The sequence below is a fragment of the Thermobia domestica genome, chromosome 7 (genome assembly GCF_964235325.1).
Source record: "Thermobia domestica chromosome 7, izTheDome1.hap1.1, whole genome shotgun sequence".
Lineage (NCBI taxonomy): Eukaryota > Metazoa > Arthropoda > Insecta > Zygentoma > Lepismatidae > Thermobia > Thermobia domestica.
Genome location: NC_137460.1, coordinates 258,068,612 through 258,087,764, shown reverse-complemented (window position 1 = coordinate 258,087,764; position 19,153 = coordinate 258,068,612). Strand labels below are relative to the sequence as shown.

Below are 19,153 nucleotides of genomic sequence, written 5' to 3'. Positions count from 1 at the left end.
TACAAAATTCACGTCTAAATGAAACATGTAAGTATAAAGCAAGACTAGTTATGTCTGTCTAAAACAAGCAAAAGACACTTCTTTATTTCGGGATGTCACAAAACTAATAGTTACTTAAATATTTTGTTAGAATTGATATCCAAAACAGAGTTAACTCGAAGTATATGCTTATAATTCTTTAGAGAACTACTTAGTGTGACGGCACGTTAGATGTTACTGACACAGTTCATTCATTTCTCAGGAAAAGAAGCGTGGAATATTCAGGTTCGATAGCCACCTAAGTTTGGTTGATTTGAATCCCATGGTAAGCTGCACGTGCACGTCTCATACAACCTTGTAGTTGAAGTGGACGCTAAACTCTAATCCACTCCAATCCAAGAGACTCGTGTGTAATAGAACTTACCAAAACCAAACAATGTTGTGCTTCACTCCTCTGGAGGTTTGTGAAAGACAAGATGTATGTGTTTTCACTGATCGCAAACTTAAATGATTTTTAGTAACACATCAGTCCAGCTATCAACTCCATTACAGTGGATATGCATCACAAAGTTTGGTTCCAGTTAGGACGACTCAACAGGTAACAGGTAATAGTTAGAACATGCATTGCATTTTAGTGATTCTAATCAAAACCACCAAAATCTTTATGGATATATGCAATTAATCTGACCATTTCAACACAACAGTAACATTTGATATTAGTGTTATGCACATTCGAAACAAAAGAATGTTTTCGTGTTCACCCTGCTCGTACAGCACAACGCATCTATTCTGAGAGACTCGGAGAAAGAGCACAGAGAAGGTCAACGTACTAGCTATTGGGCAAGAAGGGTAACTTTTTTTTTTTTTTTTTTTTTTACAAAGTGATATATTATTTGGCATTAACTTACAAACTAGCAGAAATAAACGTCCTTTACATTAATTGCAAGGAAAATATTTGAAATAAATAAAAGAACACCCTTCTTTAACTAAAGCTCTTTTCAAATTAAAGTGAAATAATAAGATCCCAGTAGATACAAGTGCTAACGATGTTCAAAAATTGACTTCAAATGGCTCAGCTGCTATTCTTTGAGATATATTTTAATTATCTACCACCCCTTTTTAATATACATTTTCATTATATGTAATTATAAAACACAAATGAAATCCCCTTTTTGTATGTTCTTAAAAGCGTCTAAACTCCTGAACGCTGTGAATTCGCATAAGGGACAAATATATACAAAATCTCCTTTCGAAACACTGAGTCATAGGTTCACTTCCGTTTAAAGATGAGTTTATATACCGCATTTTATCTGACTACTTTGAATGATTCCTGAGGTAGTTTAAACTTTACCTACCACTTTAGAACACGCATTTTAATTAAAATAATGTGTTAAAAACACGTTAGAGCTATTTACAATATTCGTAAATTCATTGCAAACGACAAAACGGTCTTGACTTTTGTAGTGAAAAGGAAAAGAAATATTGAGCTTTATGTAAAAGATTTTGTAACAACCTTGCTCACGTCATGTACATTCTCCGATCTAGAACTTAGTACTTTTTGATTTCACATGCAGATAACGTAGATTCACGATGAAAACAAATTAAATTTAAGATTCTTGATAATTGTAAATAAAATATTCTAACTTTACTAGTTGGACTAGTGGCGCCGCCTGGGAGAGCATTATAGTTTTGAACGAATTACAATGTTTTGAATTCCACCTTAAGCTGTAGGTACACAGCTTATACAGCCTAGATGTTGAAAGGGAAGGGAACAAGAAAAATGAGAAATAAAAATTTATCTATTTCATTCTGTTTTGGAAACACATTAGAGGATATGTTGGCCCAGTGATAGAACAACCACCTCTAGCACCTCAAGTTCCTGGATCGATCACAGGTCTACCCAAATGAGGATATACACCATGTGTGCGTGTTTTCTCAGGGATCTCCCGCTTTCCCCCACTTTCATAGTTCCATCATTATTATCCATCTAATCACCATTGTCTTCCTTAACCACGGCGCATAATTGTTGGATGTTAGACTCAAAAAAAAAAGAAAGTCCATTAGTAAAAATAGTTATTCAAAGGATTTTAAAATGTATGTAAGTTATCTAATACCAGACCCAACGATCCTTAATAAAACCGGTATTTACCGCAATAATAATAATAATAATAATAATAATAATAATAATAATAATAATAATAATAATTATTATTATTATTATTATTATTATTATTATTATTATTATTATTATTATTATTATTATTATTATTATTTTGCTTTCGCCAAAAACACAGCGAAACTACATATTTTATTTACTTGGAGAGCTATTTCGAAATTTAATGTTTTACAACACCGAGTTTATGAAACATGGAATTATATCTTATCGTTAGACTGAAACTACTAGGTGCCACTGTAATCGGAAACAGTTTTACATCATAAAAAGCGCATATGCTAACGACATGTACACATGGGAGTTCATATTTGTTGCTCTTTATAGTAACATTTATGAATTCTTTTTCTTGAAAAAGTCGTATTATCTACATCCCATGAAAAGCTCTCAATATTATGTTATTGACTTTACGATAAATATGCACAGGTGTGAACATAATAATTGGATTTCTATTGTTGTGTTTACACCTGTGCATATTTATCATGAAACATAGTGAAAAAGAGCCTATAAAATGAAGACGACATTTCAGCAGAAGGAACAATGATTAGGTGTATACAGTTTGACGATGATATGGCGTTGTTGTAGAATCTGAAGGGAAAACCAATAAGATGTTAGAAAACTTGATGAAGGGCTGTGAAGAATATGGATGAAAATAAATGTTACAAAGACGAAAACCATGGTGATTGCAACGAAGGGTCTGTCTCAAATATAGAAGTAAGAGGGGAGAAAATAGAACAGGTGATTGGTTTCCGATATTTGGATAGTATTATTAATAATTATATGAAATGTGAATGTGAAAAAAGCAAGGATAGAAATGGCGAAAGAAGCCTTTGGGAGGAAGGAAGTGCTTTTTTGTGGCACATTGAGTAAAGAATTGAGAAAAAAACTCATAAAATGCTTCGTATGGAGTATTGTACTGTATGGGTAGAAACATGGACATTACGAAAAACTGATGAGAAACGATTCGAAGCTTTCGAAATGTGAATGTGGAGAAGAATGGAGCGAATTAGCTGGGTATAGCGGAAAACGAATGAGAGGGTGTAAGATATGGTGAAAAAAATAAGATATTATTAAGAAGAGAAACAGAAACTGTTTGGTATGTTGGCTAAGAAGGAATTGTATGATGGAGAACGTGCTAAAGGGTATGGTGGCAGGAAAGAGAGGGAGGGGGCGAAGGAGACTACAATTAATGGACGATATTAAAACAAAGATCGTACGTGAAGAGGAAGAGGTTAGAGGAAGACCTTGGAGCATGGAAGCTTCTCAGTTGCAGCAAGTGACCTGTTATTAATAGCAGAAAACCTACCAACCACCATTAAGCCCAATATGATGTATTGTCTAGAAAGTACAAAGCAAAATGGAAAAGGTTTATTTGACATAACTATCTCAATTATCAAAGATGTAATTGGAGATTGAGTCAAATTTAAATATTACCTCTAAGTTTGACTTCCGGTTTGCCAGAGTTCTGTTATTGCAGTATGCTATCTAATTTTACATACACGCTTTCTGTCAAATTAGCTTAAGTTTCTGACGCAATATTTTGTTTAAATAAAAGGAGCAAGGGTAATGGGAAATCAAGTCAAATTTACGGGATTCGAGGTTCAGATCTTCAATCCTAGTGTTAGCTCACAGCAATAATAATAATAATAATAATAATAATAATAATAATAATAATAATAATAATAATAATAATAAAGTAATTAAAATATTCAACATCCATAGAATCCCATTTCTCCTCAGTATCTCTATGAGTTTGGAAAGAAAGAAACGTAATTAATTAGGAAATAATTCATAATTAGCATAATATCGCTTACAAGCTGTTTTGAAGGCTCTATAACTGATAGAAGAATATTTCGAGAAAATTGGCTTTGGTGGACAAACTGTTCTGTATTTCTCCTCGTGAATAATTATTTAAACAAATATGTAACCAGAGTTTCAAATTAGTCAGGTGTGCTAAATCCCTAGAGGGCAATACTAGAATTATTCAGATATTTTTTACTTTTCCCTAAATTAAGATAATTTATTTCTATTAGATCTAATAAAAAGATAAAACTGGATTTGGGTGACACTGATAGAACTTCATATCATGACGTAGAATTAAAAAAATAATAACATGCAATACAAACTTATGAAAATAATATTTGCAAGTTAAATAATAACACGAAAATAACATTTTCATTTTATTGAACCTTTTTGGTATCATTGTGAGATTAAATTATTAATAATATAGATAATAAACAGTTGATAAATTGAGGTTAAATTAGTATTCTGAATCTGAAGGATTCCAACATTATACAATAATGATATAAAATGATATTTCTAAACCAAATGGTGTTTCTCTAATTAAAATGTATGATTTCAGCTATTTTAATTTACACGCTAGTTTGTATAATTTCAGCTCATTAATAACGTTTCTTAGTATACACGGATTGTTTACACTGACAAAACAAATTTTTGAATGTTTGTAGAAAATTCAACTTATTTACTTAAAAAAAGGAATACTTTTTGAAAGTAAATTACGAAAAGATTTTAAAGTAATTGAGGAATAATAAAATACAATTTTTACTAATTGGACCTTTAAAACTGTGTGGATCATAACCTTTTGCATTTTGAGGATTTGAAGAAAGAAAGAACATAGTGAATGTGGAAAATAATAAATGCGTATTTGGTATTTTTGGTATATAAATCCAAGATATAGACACTATAAAGCTCACATCGATTTTCTTGGTCAGTCTGTGTTTATGGTATGTATTTGCTTTCCTAATTAGTTTAGTAGTCGAGGAAAGTTTTAATAGCTTTACCTAATGTAGAATTTCTGTGCCTGAAAATATGGAACACTACACACTTTTGTGTATAGGTATTGAACAGTATGTTCAATACAAAGATTAATAATATTACTATATTATAGAGTAACTTCTGCAAACAGTCTGTAGAAGAACTAAACGACTTTTTAATAAAAAGTAAATTAATTTCAACTTTACTACTATCCTCTTTCTTTAACATTAGCAGACATTTTCCTAGAAATTTTCCTAGACTAGATAATATCGAGTCAATTAATCTAAATATATAATAAATTGAGCCTACCAATATTCATAATGGCTGTACTAATGACATTTTATTCTACTATATGCAAACTGGAACAGTCATTCTTAGTGATACATATTAATGATCTGATTCTCATTGTGTATAAACTTTCATGCTTACCGAGAACTGTTTTAGTCTTTCCTTCCATGAATACACACGAACATTGAAGATACAATCAAAATCGTACGATAAATGACAGAAAAATATACGACACGGAATCGTCTACAATAATCTCACACGTACTATGAATATGCGAATTTCTTCATATTTATAGGCTATATTGATGAGAGAAATATTTATATTTTTAAAAGAATCGCTTCAAATTGTTAAATTATGTTACTGTTTTTCTGTATGAAGAGAGTTTATCTTTCCTGTCAATGACAGTCTTTTGCATAAATTAGATCTACATGACTTTCGGAGAAGCGTAGTCGTTGAAAGATGACGCGATTTAGTGAAACCACTTGGTCTCGTAATGAAACAGGTAATAAAATAAAAGTCTCATTCCTACTTTTTAAAATTCACTTTTACAGTGTTCCGTCTATTTCTTTTCTTCATTATGAAGATCCGATAGCTGTAGGGTATTACCTCCTACTACACGCGCTGTCTTCAGAAGTTGTGGCAGATATTTCTTCCTGTAAGCTTTTTTGGCTTGAGGTATAGACTTTAGCTGCTAGGCAAGCTCTTTGGACTAATAAAAACTAGAGGGCATGACTTCGAATCTCTCTATGGATCTCCTCATGTGATTACTCTTCGTAACCTTGTTTCCCTGCATTCTGACCATAGCGAATTTGTCTGTACAGTGAAATGTTGCTCATTCGTACTCCAAAACAGAATCTTCTTTTTCTATAACTGTGTACGCTGTTACTAATAACACTGTCCTTTACAACGTATTTTTTGTTTGTGTTGCCTTTAAATTATTGTTCGCTTGATTCTAGAATTCCATGCATAAGTCAATGACAAAGGTAGCACAATTTATAACGACAGTAAAACTCTTTAAAACTGGACATTCTAACCATTGATAGTTAACATGCAACAGCAGCAACAGTGTGAGAATTACAAAGGGTATGAAGGGGAAATCTGCTTTGGTTATAGCAACATCCAGTATTAGCAAAGGGGATTTTCCCCTTCAACTCCTTTGTAAATCTCACACTGTCAACAGATGTAGACACAAAGCGTCAAGAACATTTATTACATAACGACTGTCGTCAAGGGCGCCGATCATGGGGGGACCGGGGAGCCCGTTCCCCCAAGCTCATGCAGCCTCCATGTATTTTTATGAATATTTATTTTCATACGTTTATTTATTATTGCATGTATTGTATGTATTTTTTATGAATGGGCCCCCCAAATTTACAGAGAAACGGCGCCGTTGACTATCGTAATCATACTACAACTCGTGATATCAGTATATTTACGGAATAGATTAAATTTTCTTGCTAGTTAACATGAAACGTTGAAAAATTTTACAAGTGATTTTAAAATTTCTATTGTTTTATTCATTATAAACATATGGTGAATTAATATTTTATTTTTAGTTACAAATGGTTACTTTATTAGTTGAAGCAAAAAAAAAAAAAAACAAGGATTGACTCGAACCCTGGCCCCTTTGCTTTTGAGTTGCACACTTTACTAACTCTGCCACACCATCAATTGATGAATTTGCGCATCGAACAGTATATGTGGCGAGTAGAAAACTTTTGAAGACGGTTTTTCTCCCTTATTTTTGCCCATTGCGCTCTCCCAGTTTGTAATTTAAAGATTTAATGTTACAAAATCTTTAAATGTAAGCTACCTCCTCGCAAAGAATGGCCTGGAAGTTCACATGCCAAAGTCTGCCTTCTCCTTGTTAGCTCACATTTTAAAAATTGTATATTGTGATATTGAAAGTATTTGTGTGTGAATTTGAGTACTGTACCACACGGATCTATTTGATAAAAGACAACAAGAAGCGGTTTTTGAGCATCCGTGTCGCCACTATGACTTTTCTTTATTCCGCTGATGATTTTGATATATTAGCTCTGACTTGCAATTGATAAACGCTGATCTATTTACGTTTTCGATCTCCGAATAAATATCTCAAAAATGAGTGCCTTCTTTTCTCTGCAAGAATAATTTTTCAGAGTTCAAACACTGTGAAAATTACTGATAACAAATTTGAAGACTTGGAAACAGAAATGAGAGTTCAAAAGTTATTAAAGGAAGCTCTTACGATAATAATGATGCCCATTAAAAAGTCTCAGAATCTTATCCTCTTCGTGTGTGATGAATGGATAATAATTACGTATGGTAGGATGGTTTTGTTAGAGTTTTCTTTCTTTTGATTCCCCTTAAGAAACAATAATTTTCGGTAACCAACAAATGGGAGAAATAGAGAAGTTAAAATTATGTTTTTATAAATAAGTCTTTAAATAAAAAATAATACCTATTTAATGTAATACATAATTAATACTTAACAGAGGAACTGTTAGACAGCATAAAGTTTTTAACTTACAAAATATTATTAGAATAATAATAGAATAGAATTATAATAGAATTGTACATCTCAAGTCACGAATAAGAGATTCAAAAATACCTTAACTAATCTTCCCTTACCTCCTTCAGCAGTTGTCACATTCAACGATGCAACTAAGCTGGAGTCCTGGTACCATAAAATGTTCGCTTGATACGAGGTAAAGACATTTAGGTTCTTCACTATGTAAGGAAATGGAGGATAATTGAAAGAAGAGGAGGCACGTGTTAGTTGATTAATAAGTTGAAGATAATAATAGTTACTTGGGCAATATCCCTCAGCACCATTCACCTGTAACAATAAATTTCCATAAAGCATTCTTACATTTATGTTATTATATTCAGTAAGGAGCCCAATTTTACGTCGAGGGAATGTAAAAGAAAATAAATCCCTACTATTCTTACATATTTTGGCTGAAAAAAGAAGTCTGCAAGGTAGTCTAATATAAGTGAGTTTAAAAAGCAGTACTATGCAAACACTATTAAGAACATGTGTGTTATTGTTAGTAGTCAAGTGTAATCGTTAGAGTAGGCAAAACCATCACATATAATTTTAAAAGTACTTCACAACATAACATATAATCTTAATCTTAAACGCAATCGATAATCTTTATTGCCATGTTTATCAACATATATTATTTTTCTTGTCCACTACATGAAAAAACGTTCAATTGCACCAGAGTAAAATTTCTCAAATATAATTAGCAACTAAAGACATTCGTTTATGATGCTGAACCAGAGTTCGCAAATCAATAGTATCTGAGTATTTTGCACATATGTGATTTCTTTGAAATTTGTCAGCTAACGAGAGGTGCGTGAGAATGTTTTACACTGACCCATTTCACACATCATAGAGCGATGAAATTTTACATGTGAAATCCTGCTTACCTATATGGTAATGTACAGCTCGAAACTCTGCACCGTTGCTGTGTTATAGGTACGAACGTAAATTAAGGTGTAGCGATCCAAAATACATTACTGCACCTCAGAAACCAGCGTGTCAATATCGCAGAAGTGCTTGCTCCTAGGAAATGACTGTATGGTTGGGAAGAAGTGGAATGAAGATAGTGTGCAATTGAGAGAAACACAAACTATAACGGATTTTATACCCAGTGTCGTGCATCTGTCTGGCCAACCTTCGAATAGTGAACGGGTGAGTTGTTTTCCAGGAGCCGGACACCTTTTTTCCCCATATTACGTTCTGGAATTTCACAGACTCCCGCAACGCAAGCATTAGTGATGCGTAGTATATGATAGTAATTGTGGCACCCTTTGCCTGGAAAGGAAATAGTAATAACTCAAACTGATCCCAAATAACCGTGATCCCAAAATTACGATCCTGGGGTCGTAAGTTTGTTTTCAGTTATTAAAGACATGTGTTCGATTGATATTTACTTATTTATTTATGTCTGCAGCTCCGGGGTCACATCGGTCTTTTAGGTGGGTCTAAGATTTGGAAAGGAGCTGGCCCTGGTCTTCTAAGAAGGTAGCATCCGGGCCTTTGCATGGTAGGAGTAAGGAAACCCAGGGAAAACCTAGTCAAAAAAAAATGACGACATGCCGATGTACCACAACCAAAGCAAGACCGTGTTCAGCTCTGATCGACCAAAGCGATGATCACGTTTATATGGGATCAGCATTGGGTATTAGTACTTGCTTTCCAGGCAAAAAGTACCACAATCACCAGGATATACCATGCATCACTTCTGCGTGCGTTGCGGGAGTCTGTGAAATACCAGAGCGTGATATGTTGACAAAAGGCGTTCGCTTTTTGGAAAACAATGCATCCATTCACTGCTCAAATGTTGGTCTGACAGATTCAAGACCCTGGGCATAAAATTCTTCGTAGTTCGCATTTTCTGTTGACCGCACACTATCTTTATTCCACCTCTTCCCAACGATGCAGTTATTTCCTAGGTCTGCGTACTTCAGCGATGTTGCAACGTTGCTTTCTGAGGTGTAGTACACGGATTTTGGACCACTACACTTTTTCGCGTTCGTACCTATAACACAGCAACAGTGAAGAGTTACGAGCTGCACATTACCACATTACCTTCGCAGTAATGCAGAATTGATACTGATTCGTAGCCAGAGGTAGGTGAAAAGCGCAAAGATTCATAATATTTTCTTAGCCGCACATAAAAGTTCAATTTCTGGAATGTTACTTGGAGGTACAATAATCTGTCAAATTTTCTAGAAATCTTTTGAGGTCCCGGCGTAAGCACACGCCCATACGAGAGCTTTGTGTGTGTGTGAGGAGGGTGGATGAGTATGTGTGTGTAGATGTGCGGATCTGTATATGATGTGTTGTTTCTCGGTAACTACTGGTCGAATCTAAGCCAAATTTGGTGATCTAGTACAGAAATATCTAAGCAATAGAGATTTCTTTATTTTGTGCACTCCTCTGATCGTTCTAAGGGTTGGCGGCTGCAAGTAAAACTTATTGGAAATGTCCGATATTAGTGTCGAATCTAGGCTTTTCAGGGTCTCTGAGCCTAATACACGTAATGATACTCCCATGCAATTTGAATCCAATTTTAACCCAAAACGTGATGGAAGGTGATGGAGATTCTGAGGGTCCTCAGCTGGTTATTTATTGAACTTATTTTTCTTATTCATTCATGGGCGTAGCAAGGGTGGGCTAGGAACAAAGGCTTCTAAAATCTCTTAACCTCTCCTAACAATTGTATTATGAATGTAAGCAGGATCTGAAATACTATATTTTGAGCCGGTAATCAAGTATATTTTAAAATATATTTATTGAATGTATTGCTTATGTTCAACCAAGGCTGTAGAAAGGACTGGCCTAGAAGTCCAAATCATTCTAAAATTTCCTTACTTCCATCTAAAATTTTCATTTAAATACAAGATAAATCTTCTGACCTTCACTTCTCTATATATTATCTTCTCTTTGTTTTTCTTATTCTTATTTTTTCCTCTTCTTTTTGTTCGCCTCTCATATCTTACTTACTTCATATCTTGCACTTTGAAGAGAATGCTTTCATTCATAACTAACTAAAAGAGTGTTTATGTAAATTGTGACATCATTGTACGCCGAGTTAAAAGAATTTTTGAAATTGTCAATTTCCGCATTCAATTATATCCATGTTACTTGATAGAAAATATCTGATTTAAATGAAATATTTTCACAAAATTTCATGAACAACAATATCGGAAAATTTGGTTAGCTAAGTGTCTACTATTGCAATATTTACAATAATATAAAATGCATTCCTACATGGATAATGGTTACTTAAATAACCACCCGATTTTTTTACAGCGTACATAATACTTATTACCAGGTAAAGTAACACGTTATAACATCATGTTATGACGCTAGAAACTAAATACGATGAGATGTTTGTGTTGGGACTTACAGGGAATTATGTCACTTAAAGGGCTAATTCCCATTTAATCAACATACTCTCCAAAGGTGAGGCATATCTCAGTCGATATACGGCATTAATCCAAACAAAACGACCTGACTTAGAAGGAACTCTCATCCGTAGTTTTCAAGAGAATACAGGAAAGCTAATTTTTATGGCTCTAAATGTGTATCGTTCATTGCTAATAATAATTGGTACCTTGTATTCTTTTGTATCAAGTTCTTTATTTATCCATGCATTATATAAGTATATAAAATATCTGTTGCTTGTCTTCCAACACTAGCATATACACTTCTAAGAATGGAAAAGCTCCTACTAACATTTATGCACATAGTAATCTTAAATAAGCAAATGGAACAAAGTCACTGGAAGAAAAATATTAATCATTTGCTAATGTATTAAATCCTGAAAGAAAGTTTACTTATATTTAATGTTATATCTTGAGCAAAAAAAAAAACGTATTAAACCTCCTGTTTTCGCTTAGAAAACAATTAAACTATTACAAGTTGTTAGTAGAAAACATTCAGTTTTCGTCAAAGCTGACAAACACTGGGAAATTATGTATTTCTTACAAATGGATTGTACACATCCTTAGAAAATATCAGCAGATGCTAAAACAAAATAGAAAAAGAATGATTCTTTCTTAAAATCTAACATCTACCAATTATGTTCAGAGGTCAGGTTGTTGATGATAATGAATGAAGTGGTTGTGTAAAGAAAGTGACGCATACGAATTTTGTCTACGTCAAAGCTGACTTGGCGAAAACTGGGATCGAATCAGTGTCTCCACACACCACATTTAGCACTCTATCACTCAGCCAGCACAGCTCAAACGAACCTTGTCGATCAGGGGGGGACAGAAATGACTTGATGAATAAATATGAAGAAGCAGATAGAAACGCGATTGGGCGTAAGAGAAAGAAAGGGACATTGCATAGCATAAGCTTTGGGCAAGGAACAACGTAGAAGCTGTTGTTTTTGCTTCGGATCCACTTGATATCGGAGGATGTGGTTGAGCATCAATAATGAAGTCACAATATATCAAGCTATGTTTGCAGATTATTATTATTGTCGACACTCGGCTATGCTTATCTTAATAACCTCAAATACACTCAATAATAATTTCATTATGAATGATGCGAGCATTCGCTTTCATTCTAGGAACTGAAACATCGATGGGTTCTAATTGCAATACAGTTCTCTTTGAAAATTCATCTGCAACTACGAATGTATTTGATCCTGAACTTAAGACCGAGAATTTACGCGAAGTCACAACTGAAACTGTCCCTGAAGTATTCTTGAAAGATTCTAATTTTGACGATTCTAGAGTTGACGATGTCCACATTGCAAACAACACACTTTCAAATCTTGAATTTGTGATTGAAGATGCTCCTATCACTTTCACGAACGATTCAAATTTCGAGGAAGTTTTTATTGCCTATTTGCTGAAGCACCAGAATCCAACTGATAAAGATCATTATGAAAATGTCAATTTATCTGACAATATTAAACATTTTATTATGAAGTTTGGATCCTGTAAACCAAATGGTTCATTCCCAAAAAATGGTGCCATTTCCATTATTTTGTGGTGGGGAAAGTAAAAGTACATGGGCTACAGGAATCAGAGATGGGCAAATATTATCAAAATAATAATAATAATAATAATAATAATAATAATAATAATAATAATAATAATAATAATAATAATAATAATAATAATAAAGCACAACACATCTCAAATTACATTTCAGCATGTTCAGTTCTTCATAAGTATAAATGAATGAAACCATTGATTATTCACTGGAGAGTGAAAAAAATAAGCAAAGTTTTGAGCACAGATTCTGGAAAGTCTTTTCGATACTACACAAACATTAGCAGAAAATACATTAGCATTTAGAGCTAGTAAAGAGCATGATGGAAGCTAAGATGGAATGTTTTGTCTCTCGTAAAGTTGTTACCTGAATATGATCCTACAATGGCGCGGGTAATTAGTCTAACCAAAGACCAGATTAAATATCTTAGCCATAATACTTAAAATCCGATCATCCACTGTCTGTCTTCAAAATTAGAAGATAATTTGCTGAGGGGAATTAAGTCATTTTGTCATTAACCTTCTTATCGCCAACTTCACGTTATGTTTCACGTTATTTTCCGAGTGGGGTGAAAATGCACCTCATATAAATCGCTGTTTCTAATAAAGATGTTTAATTATTATAATATATAAATGTTGAAATGGGACTTTTATTGCATAGTTAGTGTTTCGACATACAAAATAATATGATATATTCGCATGTTTTCTCACAAATACAGTATAGTTTCAATTTTATGTAAAATACAGCATCTTAATATATCTCTGCAAACAAACAAAGATTCCATTATTGTTACAAAATTAGTTGTCTATTATATATTTAAATACAGAAGCATGTAAGATGATTCCTATCATTGCAAATAGTAACTGTCTTCACATGCAATCTTCTTCGTTGAGTGATCTTTACAAATGAAACTGCCACAGACGTCACATTTTTCCTACGCTTCCTGTTCCTGGGACGAGGACACTTTACACACATTCGTTGGTTCAATTCAAGAAGAATATTTGTTTCGTGGTTTCGTCCTTGGTTTCCATTCTTCTCTCTTGCTCCAACAATGCATCCGAAAATACTAAGAAGTCATTATCACTAACATTCGAGATAAGTAACGTTTGCGCAATATCTAAGACCCATTTACCTCCTAAATAGACCACAAGACAGACAAAAAAGGTAGACAAGCGTTAGACCGTCACTTATCACTTCCATATTTGTGCATGATAATTGTACAATACGGGCAAGAAACTATGAAAAGCAAACTCAAATGAACTACCACCTAGTGGTTGTTAAGGAAAACAAAGTATATTTAACAAGTAACATGAATTACTAAGTGGGGTGTACTTGCACCGTACTCTAATACTTTGCAAATATTTAGAAGACATTTGGTACAGTTCCTTTTCCCGTAAAAATATCAAATAAATAAATAAATAAATAATAATAATCAATTGCCTTATCTCATACAAATAAGTAATTAAAGTCGTTGAATATCATCCTTGTAGAAATATTTTTACAACAGAAACAAACAAAATAAATAGCACTGGGGTGTGTTTACACCCTACTTGGTAAAAGGAAGGTTAATCATTGATACGATTCAAGATTAATCAAAGAAAGGTCAAAAGAGTTTCATTATTCGCTATGCAAATTATACAGAACTAAACTACAGATTAAGAGATAAAGTTTCTAGACGGATCGAGATTGAAAAAGTATTTTCGGATTTTAGGATTTTTACATGTAAGAAACTGTGTCCGGACTTGCAACTTTAGCGTTAATTAATTTGGAGAAATTGGAATTGTTTGTGAAACAGGATGAGGGCAGGGATATAATGGCGATCTCTGATGAGTGGTGCTTACTTAGGTGTTCAGAAGACACTTTAAGAAATTGAGGAACAAGCTCTATATATATTCACGGTACAGTACATAACTTAAACCATGTCGTTAATGATGCTGTCAACTTCTCCAAATTAAACAAATTGACCTTCATAAAGCTTTACAAACTCTTAAAGAAAGCCAAGAGGAATTGACGAAAATGAGAGAAGAATACCATCAAATAAAACAAGAGGCCACAACTGTTGCTGCGAAGTGGAAAGTCAACTCAGTGTTCGTATAAAAAAGGCAAACCAAAGTGAAAACCTCAAGAACTTCAATAAACTTGTACAAGATCATCGGTTTTCGAATACAGAGGATTGTTTCTGGGCCAATGTTTGCAATAGACTTGTATATATCGCGTAAAATGAAACAGAGTACCGTTCTACATCGTTACAGACAATTCGTGATGAATATTCAACCACATTCCCGAAAGTACTTGTGAACCTTTAAGACGAAGAAATTTTAATTAAGAGCCTGAATTACTAAAAATAATACAAAATTTACCATTTTTCTTTTGCATGTTTATTCATCAGTGAAAGGAGATAATGAAATGCAAGTCACCACAATCGTAGATAATGCTATTGTACAACAGAAAACATTAACCTGAAGAATGGTCAGTGTTCCAATCCATAGAAAATACAGTGTTGCCAGAAAAATAAATTCCATAAAATCTAAGTTAAGGCAGCGAGTAGAGGAACAAACTTAACTGCATTTGGTTACGTATCATATTGTTTTGGTTTCCTGTGAACTACTTTTTAAATGAAAGTTGTATTTATTTTGTAATAAACAAAATAGTTTTAACACATAGTTATTAAAACTAAATAATACTGTTAATTAAAAACTTGTTCACAAGAAACCAAAACAACATGATACGTAATCAAATGCAGTTGAGTTCATTCCTCTACTCGATGTCTTAACTTAGATTTTAGGGAAATTGTTTTTCTGGGAATACTGTAATTTCTATGGATGGCAACACTGACCTTTCTTCAGGTTGATATTTTCTGTTGTAGAATAGCATTATCTATGATTGTGGTGACTTGCATTTCATTATCTCCTTTCACTGATGAATAATCAAGCAAAAGAAAAATGGTAAATTTTGTATTATTTTTAGTAAGGCAGGCTCTTAAGGATGAAAACTACAGAAGAAGTATCAGCAAGACATTGACCCGTCGCTGCTATTAGAATTAATTTCCCTTTGCACTGGACTTAGAAACCATATTACTAAGATCAACACTGTTTCTGAAGTGGCGGTATTACTATAAGTCGAATTTAATACTATTGTCTCAAGCTATTCTTAAGTTTTGACTATTCTTGCTTTATTCCTAACTTTACCAGTAACTGTGGCATTTTCAATTTTAAAGAGGATCGAATTCTATTTAAGGTGTTCAATGAGACAGAAGAGAATGAGGGATTTGGAAATGTTGGCAATCAACCATGAGAAGGCTTCAACCATTGAAAAAGGAGATCTTATACGGGAATTTACGGAGATGAGATCGAGAAGGAAGGAATTCAGCAAAACGTATTTTAATCTCTATTTCGTAGCAAATAGAATACTAGAAATATTTAATTAAAATGCACTATTAAAAAGTTTTGAATATAAAGGGGGCCGTTTGAAATTTTCTTGCGGTTGTCACAATTTTCTAGGTCCGTTACTGATACGTATTATTATTATTTATTTGTTAAATCTTCGTTTACATTATTTACATTGATTTTATTCTGAATATTACAAGTCACATTGCGTCATTGTTAGAATTATGTGAGTCAGTGTTAGGAGTGTAAGCATTTTTGTTCGACCATGTGTATCAGTGTTCGGTGAAATCCTACAAGAACAAGTGTAATATGCTACTTACCATTAGATATGCTTCACGTATAGTAAGTACGTACAAACATACAATACACAATCAATTCCAGCAAAAAGTTCAAAAAAAAAAAAGAACGAAATAATTTTTAGATTCTAAAATTCCTTGAAGTCAGAATTAACACTCATGAATGTAATTTTGTGGAGCTTAATGCGACCTATTGGTTGATATGTTTCTCATCTATAAACAATATTATAAATAAACGAAAGTAATCAATATTTTAGACTTAGCTTTTCAACCATACTGTATAATGTCACATTATTAATGTCATAATGAAAATCTTGATCACTGTATACTAGGGTGGAGTGAAAATAACGAATTCTGGAAATTTGAAATTGGCTTGTTGCAAAAGTTGTCATTCGGTCACTACAAAATCCACAAAAAATTTCATCAAAATCAGATATCTTCTGCCTCCACAACGACCTTGAAAATTGGCAAGAATCGATTTTTTTACATTTTATAATTTTTAGAAAATCGAATTTAACAAATTTGATATCAGCTAATGTGCAAAAGTTGTCATTCGGTCCCTACAAAATCTGCAAAAAAATTCATGCAGATCAGACAATATCTTCTGCCTCCCGAACGACCTTGAAAATTGGCAAAAATCGAATTTTTACATTTTTATTTATTTATTTTTTAGAAAATCGAATTTATCAAATTTCGCATCGGGTAATGTTCAACAGTTGTCATTCGGCTTTTACATAGTCTGCAAAGTTTAATGGTTCAAAAATATTAAAAGTACTTATAGTGCTCAATTTAACAGTGTTTTTATTTCAAATGGAAAGTTTTCAGTAGAGTTTCATAGTTTTTACAGAATATTGTTTTTAATTAAGTTGGAGCTATCACAATACAAAGAACACATAGGAATAGAAAGTTCAGAATTTGAAATCACGTTTAGTGTGAAAGCTAATCTTCCTGGATTCAATCCTGGTTCTTATGAATCCATCCCTTGCATACTTACCACACACGGAGGCAGATGCATCCTTCACCAGTTTAACGCAACGCTCTACTGATTGAGTGTGGCAAAGTAAAGACACAACTAGACGGCCAACTTGCTGGTTGCAAAAATCTTGAAGTACATCCAAAGCAACGCCTTTGGTAAGCGGGGGCTCCGTAACTACGCACTCAGGCCAGTAGATCATTTCCGTGTAATCGTTGACAGTGAAGTTCAATTTGGGTATAGTGAACTCTCTTGGCTCCTGGTTTGCTTGTGTTATAGCCTCACTGTTCCCACGAGCCTTACAATTTCGTCGTACTCCAAGCTCTTTGATATGTTATCTTTCATCAGCAAGTAGTGCTATTAACATATATCCTGGATGGCCAAGGAAGCCATTTCTCTGAATTACCCGATAAACAACATCTTTCAGGTCATCTGACAGACATCGGAAGAAGTGCCTAATTTTACCTATGTGCTTTGCACTTTCAGTGCACGATGGCTTGTTCTTGATAAGAAAGCACACTGGTGCGTACACCTTGGCAACGTATTCGGCAAGAATGCGAAAATCATTTGAAGGCTCTTTTGTAGGAATGCAAAAGCGAAGAAACTCGCTGTTGTTAGCCATAGTCAATGACTGAGGTTTCCTGGGTTATGATATTCAACTCCTTCAGTGCATTTCCCAATCTACACAGCTTTGCATATCTCGTATATATACACTTTTGGTATGAACTAAGGTCTCTTTTAACATTGCCAGTTAGTTCCTGGGCATTCCCTTCAATTTTCTCAAATTGAACTAGATCTAGGCTATGAAAACTCCCTAGCTGTTTTCTAATAGGTCCTAAAAAACCACTTAGTCTAAGTGTCGTGCTATCAATGTGTCGGGTTAGATGACGTAACGGAAGTCCGTTTGTATGAAACAGGCAAACGATTCACTGCAGTGGTTTTCCGAGCCCTTTTTCCAGAAGAGCAATCACTCCAACTTTAGCTCCCGTATTTGTTGGGGTGCCCTTACAACCAATAGCCGAAATATCTTCCATATTGATAGACATCCCGGTAATGCTTTTTGAAATGCTCTTCTTGATTTCCAAAGCTGTGCAACATTCAGGAGTTGAGTGAGCAAGATACGTTGATCCAGGTTTCTGAAGCAATGTGATATGGTCTTCCGTTACACTCTGCCTGGTAAGTGTCTGTCCTTTTGTTACTTGAACAGGTGTTTTGTCCTTACGACCATCACAGAAAATGGCAGAAGGCTTCTGGGGTCTACATTTCTGCTGTATACTTGATCTACTCCTTTGCCTTTTTGTTCGCACTTTAGATTTGTCTACAAATAGCGATGCATCTTCTTGTAAAACGATACCCAAGTCATGCAAAATGGACCTGCCAATCGTAGCAGCTCCTCTATCTGATACACGATATCGGTCACAGGCTAAAGCAAATGAAGAAAGTTCCACTCTCATTTGCGATCTTTCACGTGTACTTGGTGAGGATGATTCGTGCAGTGGGTCAATTTTCTTATCGCCGTCACTTGAATCTGCAAATTCATCCTGAATGGACTCGGTCTCTGAAACTTTCATTTCGGAGGTGCTTTCTTCAGAAGTAGATGCAGTAGCAGAAGAAGATCGTTTCAACTTTCTCATTGCCTTCATCTGTAATTTTCTCCATATTCTTATATCAACACCATGCATAAACATTTTTCGATTGGTTCTTTGAGGAAAAAAGCTCTTTCTTCGGCTGTGACTTTACGATACTTCTCACAACAAGAAACAAAAGAGATTGACTGAC

The 19,153-nt window shown here is 34.0% G+C and overlaps 1 protein-coding gene across 1 annotated transcript in view; it reads right to left on the bottom strand.

Annotated features, from left to right (window-relative positions):
- The window catches only part of LOC145689688 (protein sidekick-2-like), an 87,408-nt gene that overhangs the window by 51,447 nt on the left and 16,808 nt on the right, over window positions 1-19,153 (bottom strand). The window contains exon 5 of the mRNA XM_081763885.1: window positions 7,826-8,033. Coding sequence (XP_081620011.1) covers window positions 7,826-8,033 — 208 coding nt within the window. The remainder of the gene's footprint in view (window positions 1-7,825; window positions 8,034-19,153) is intronic.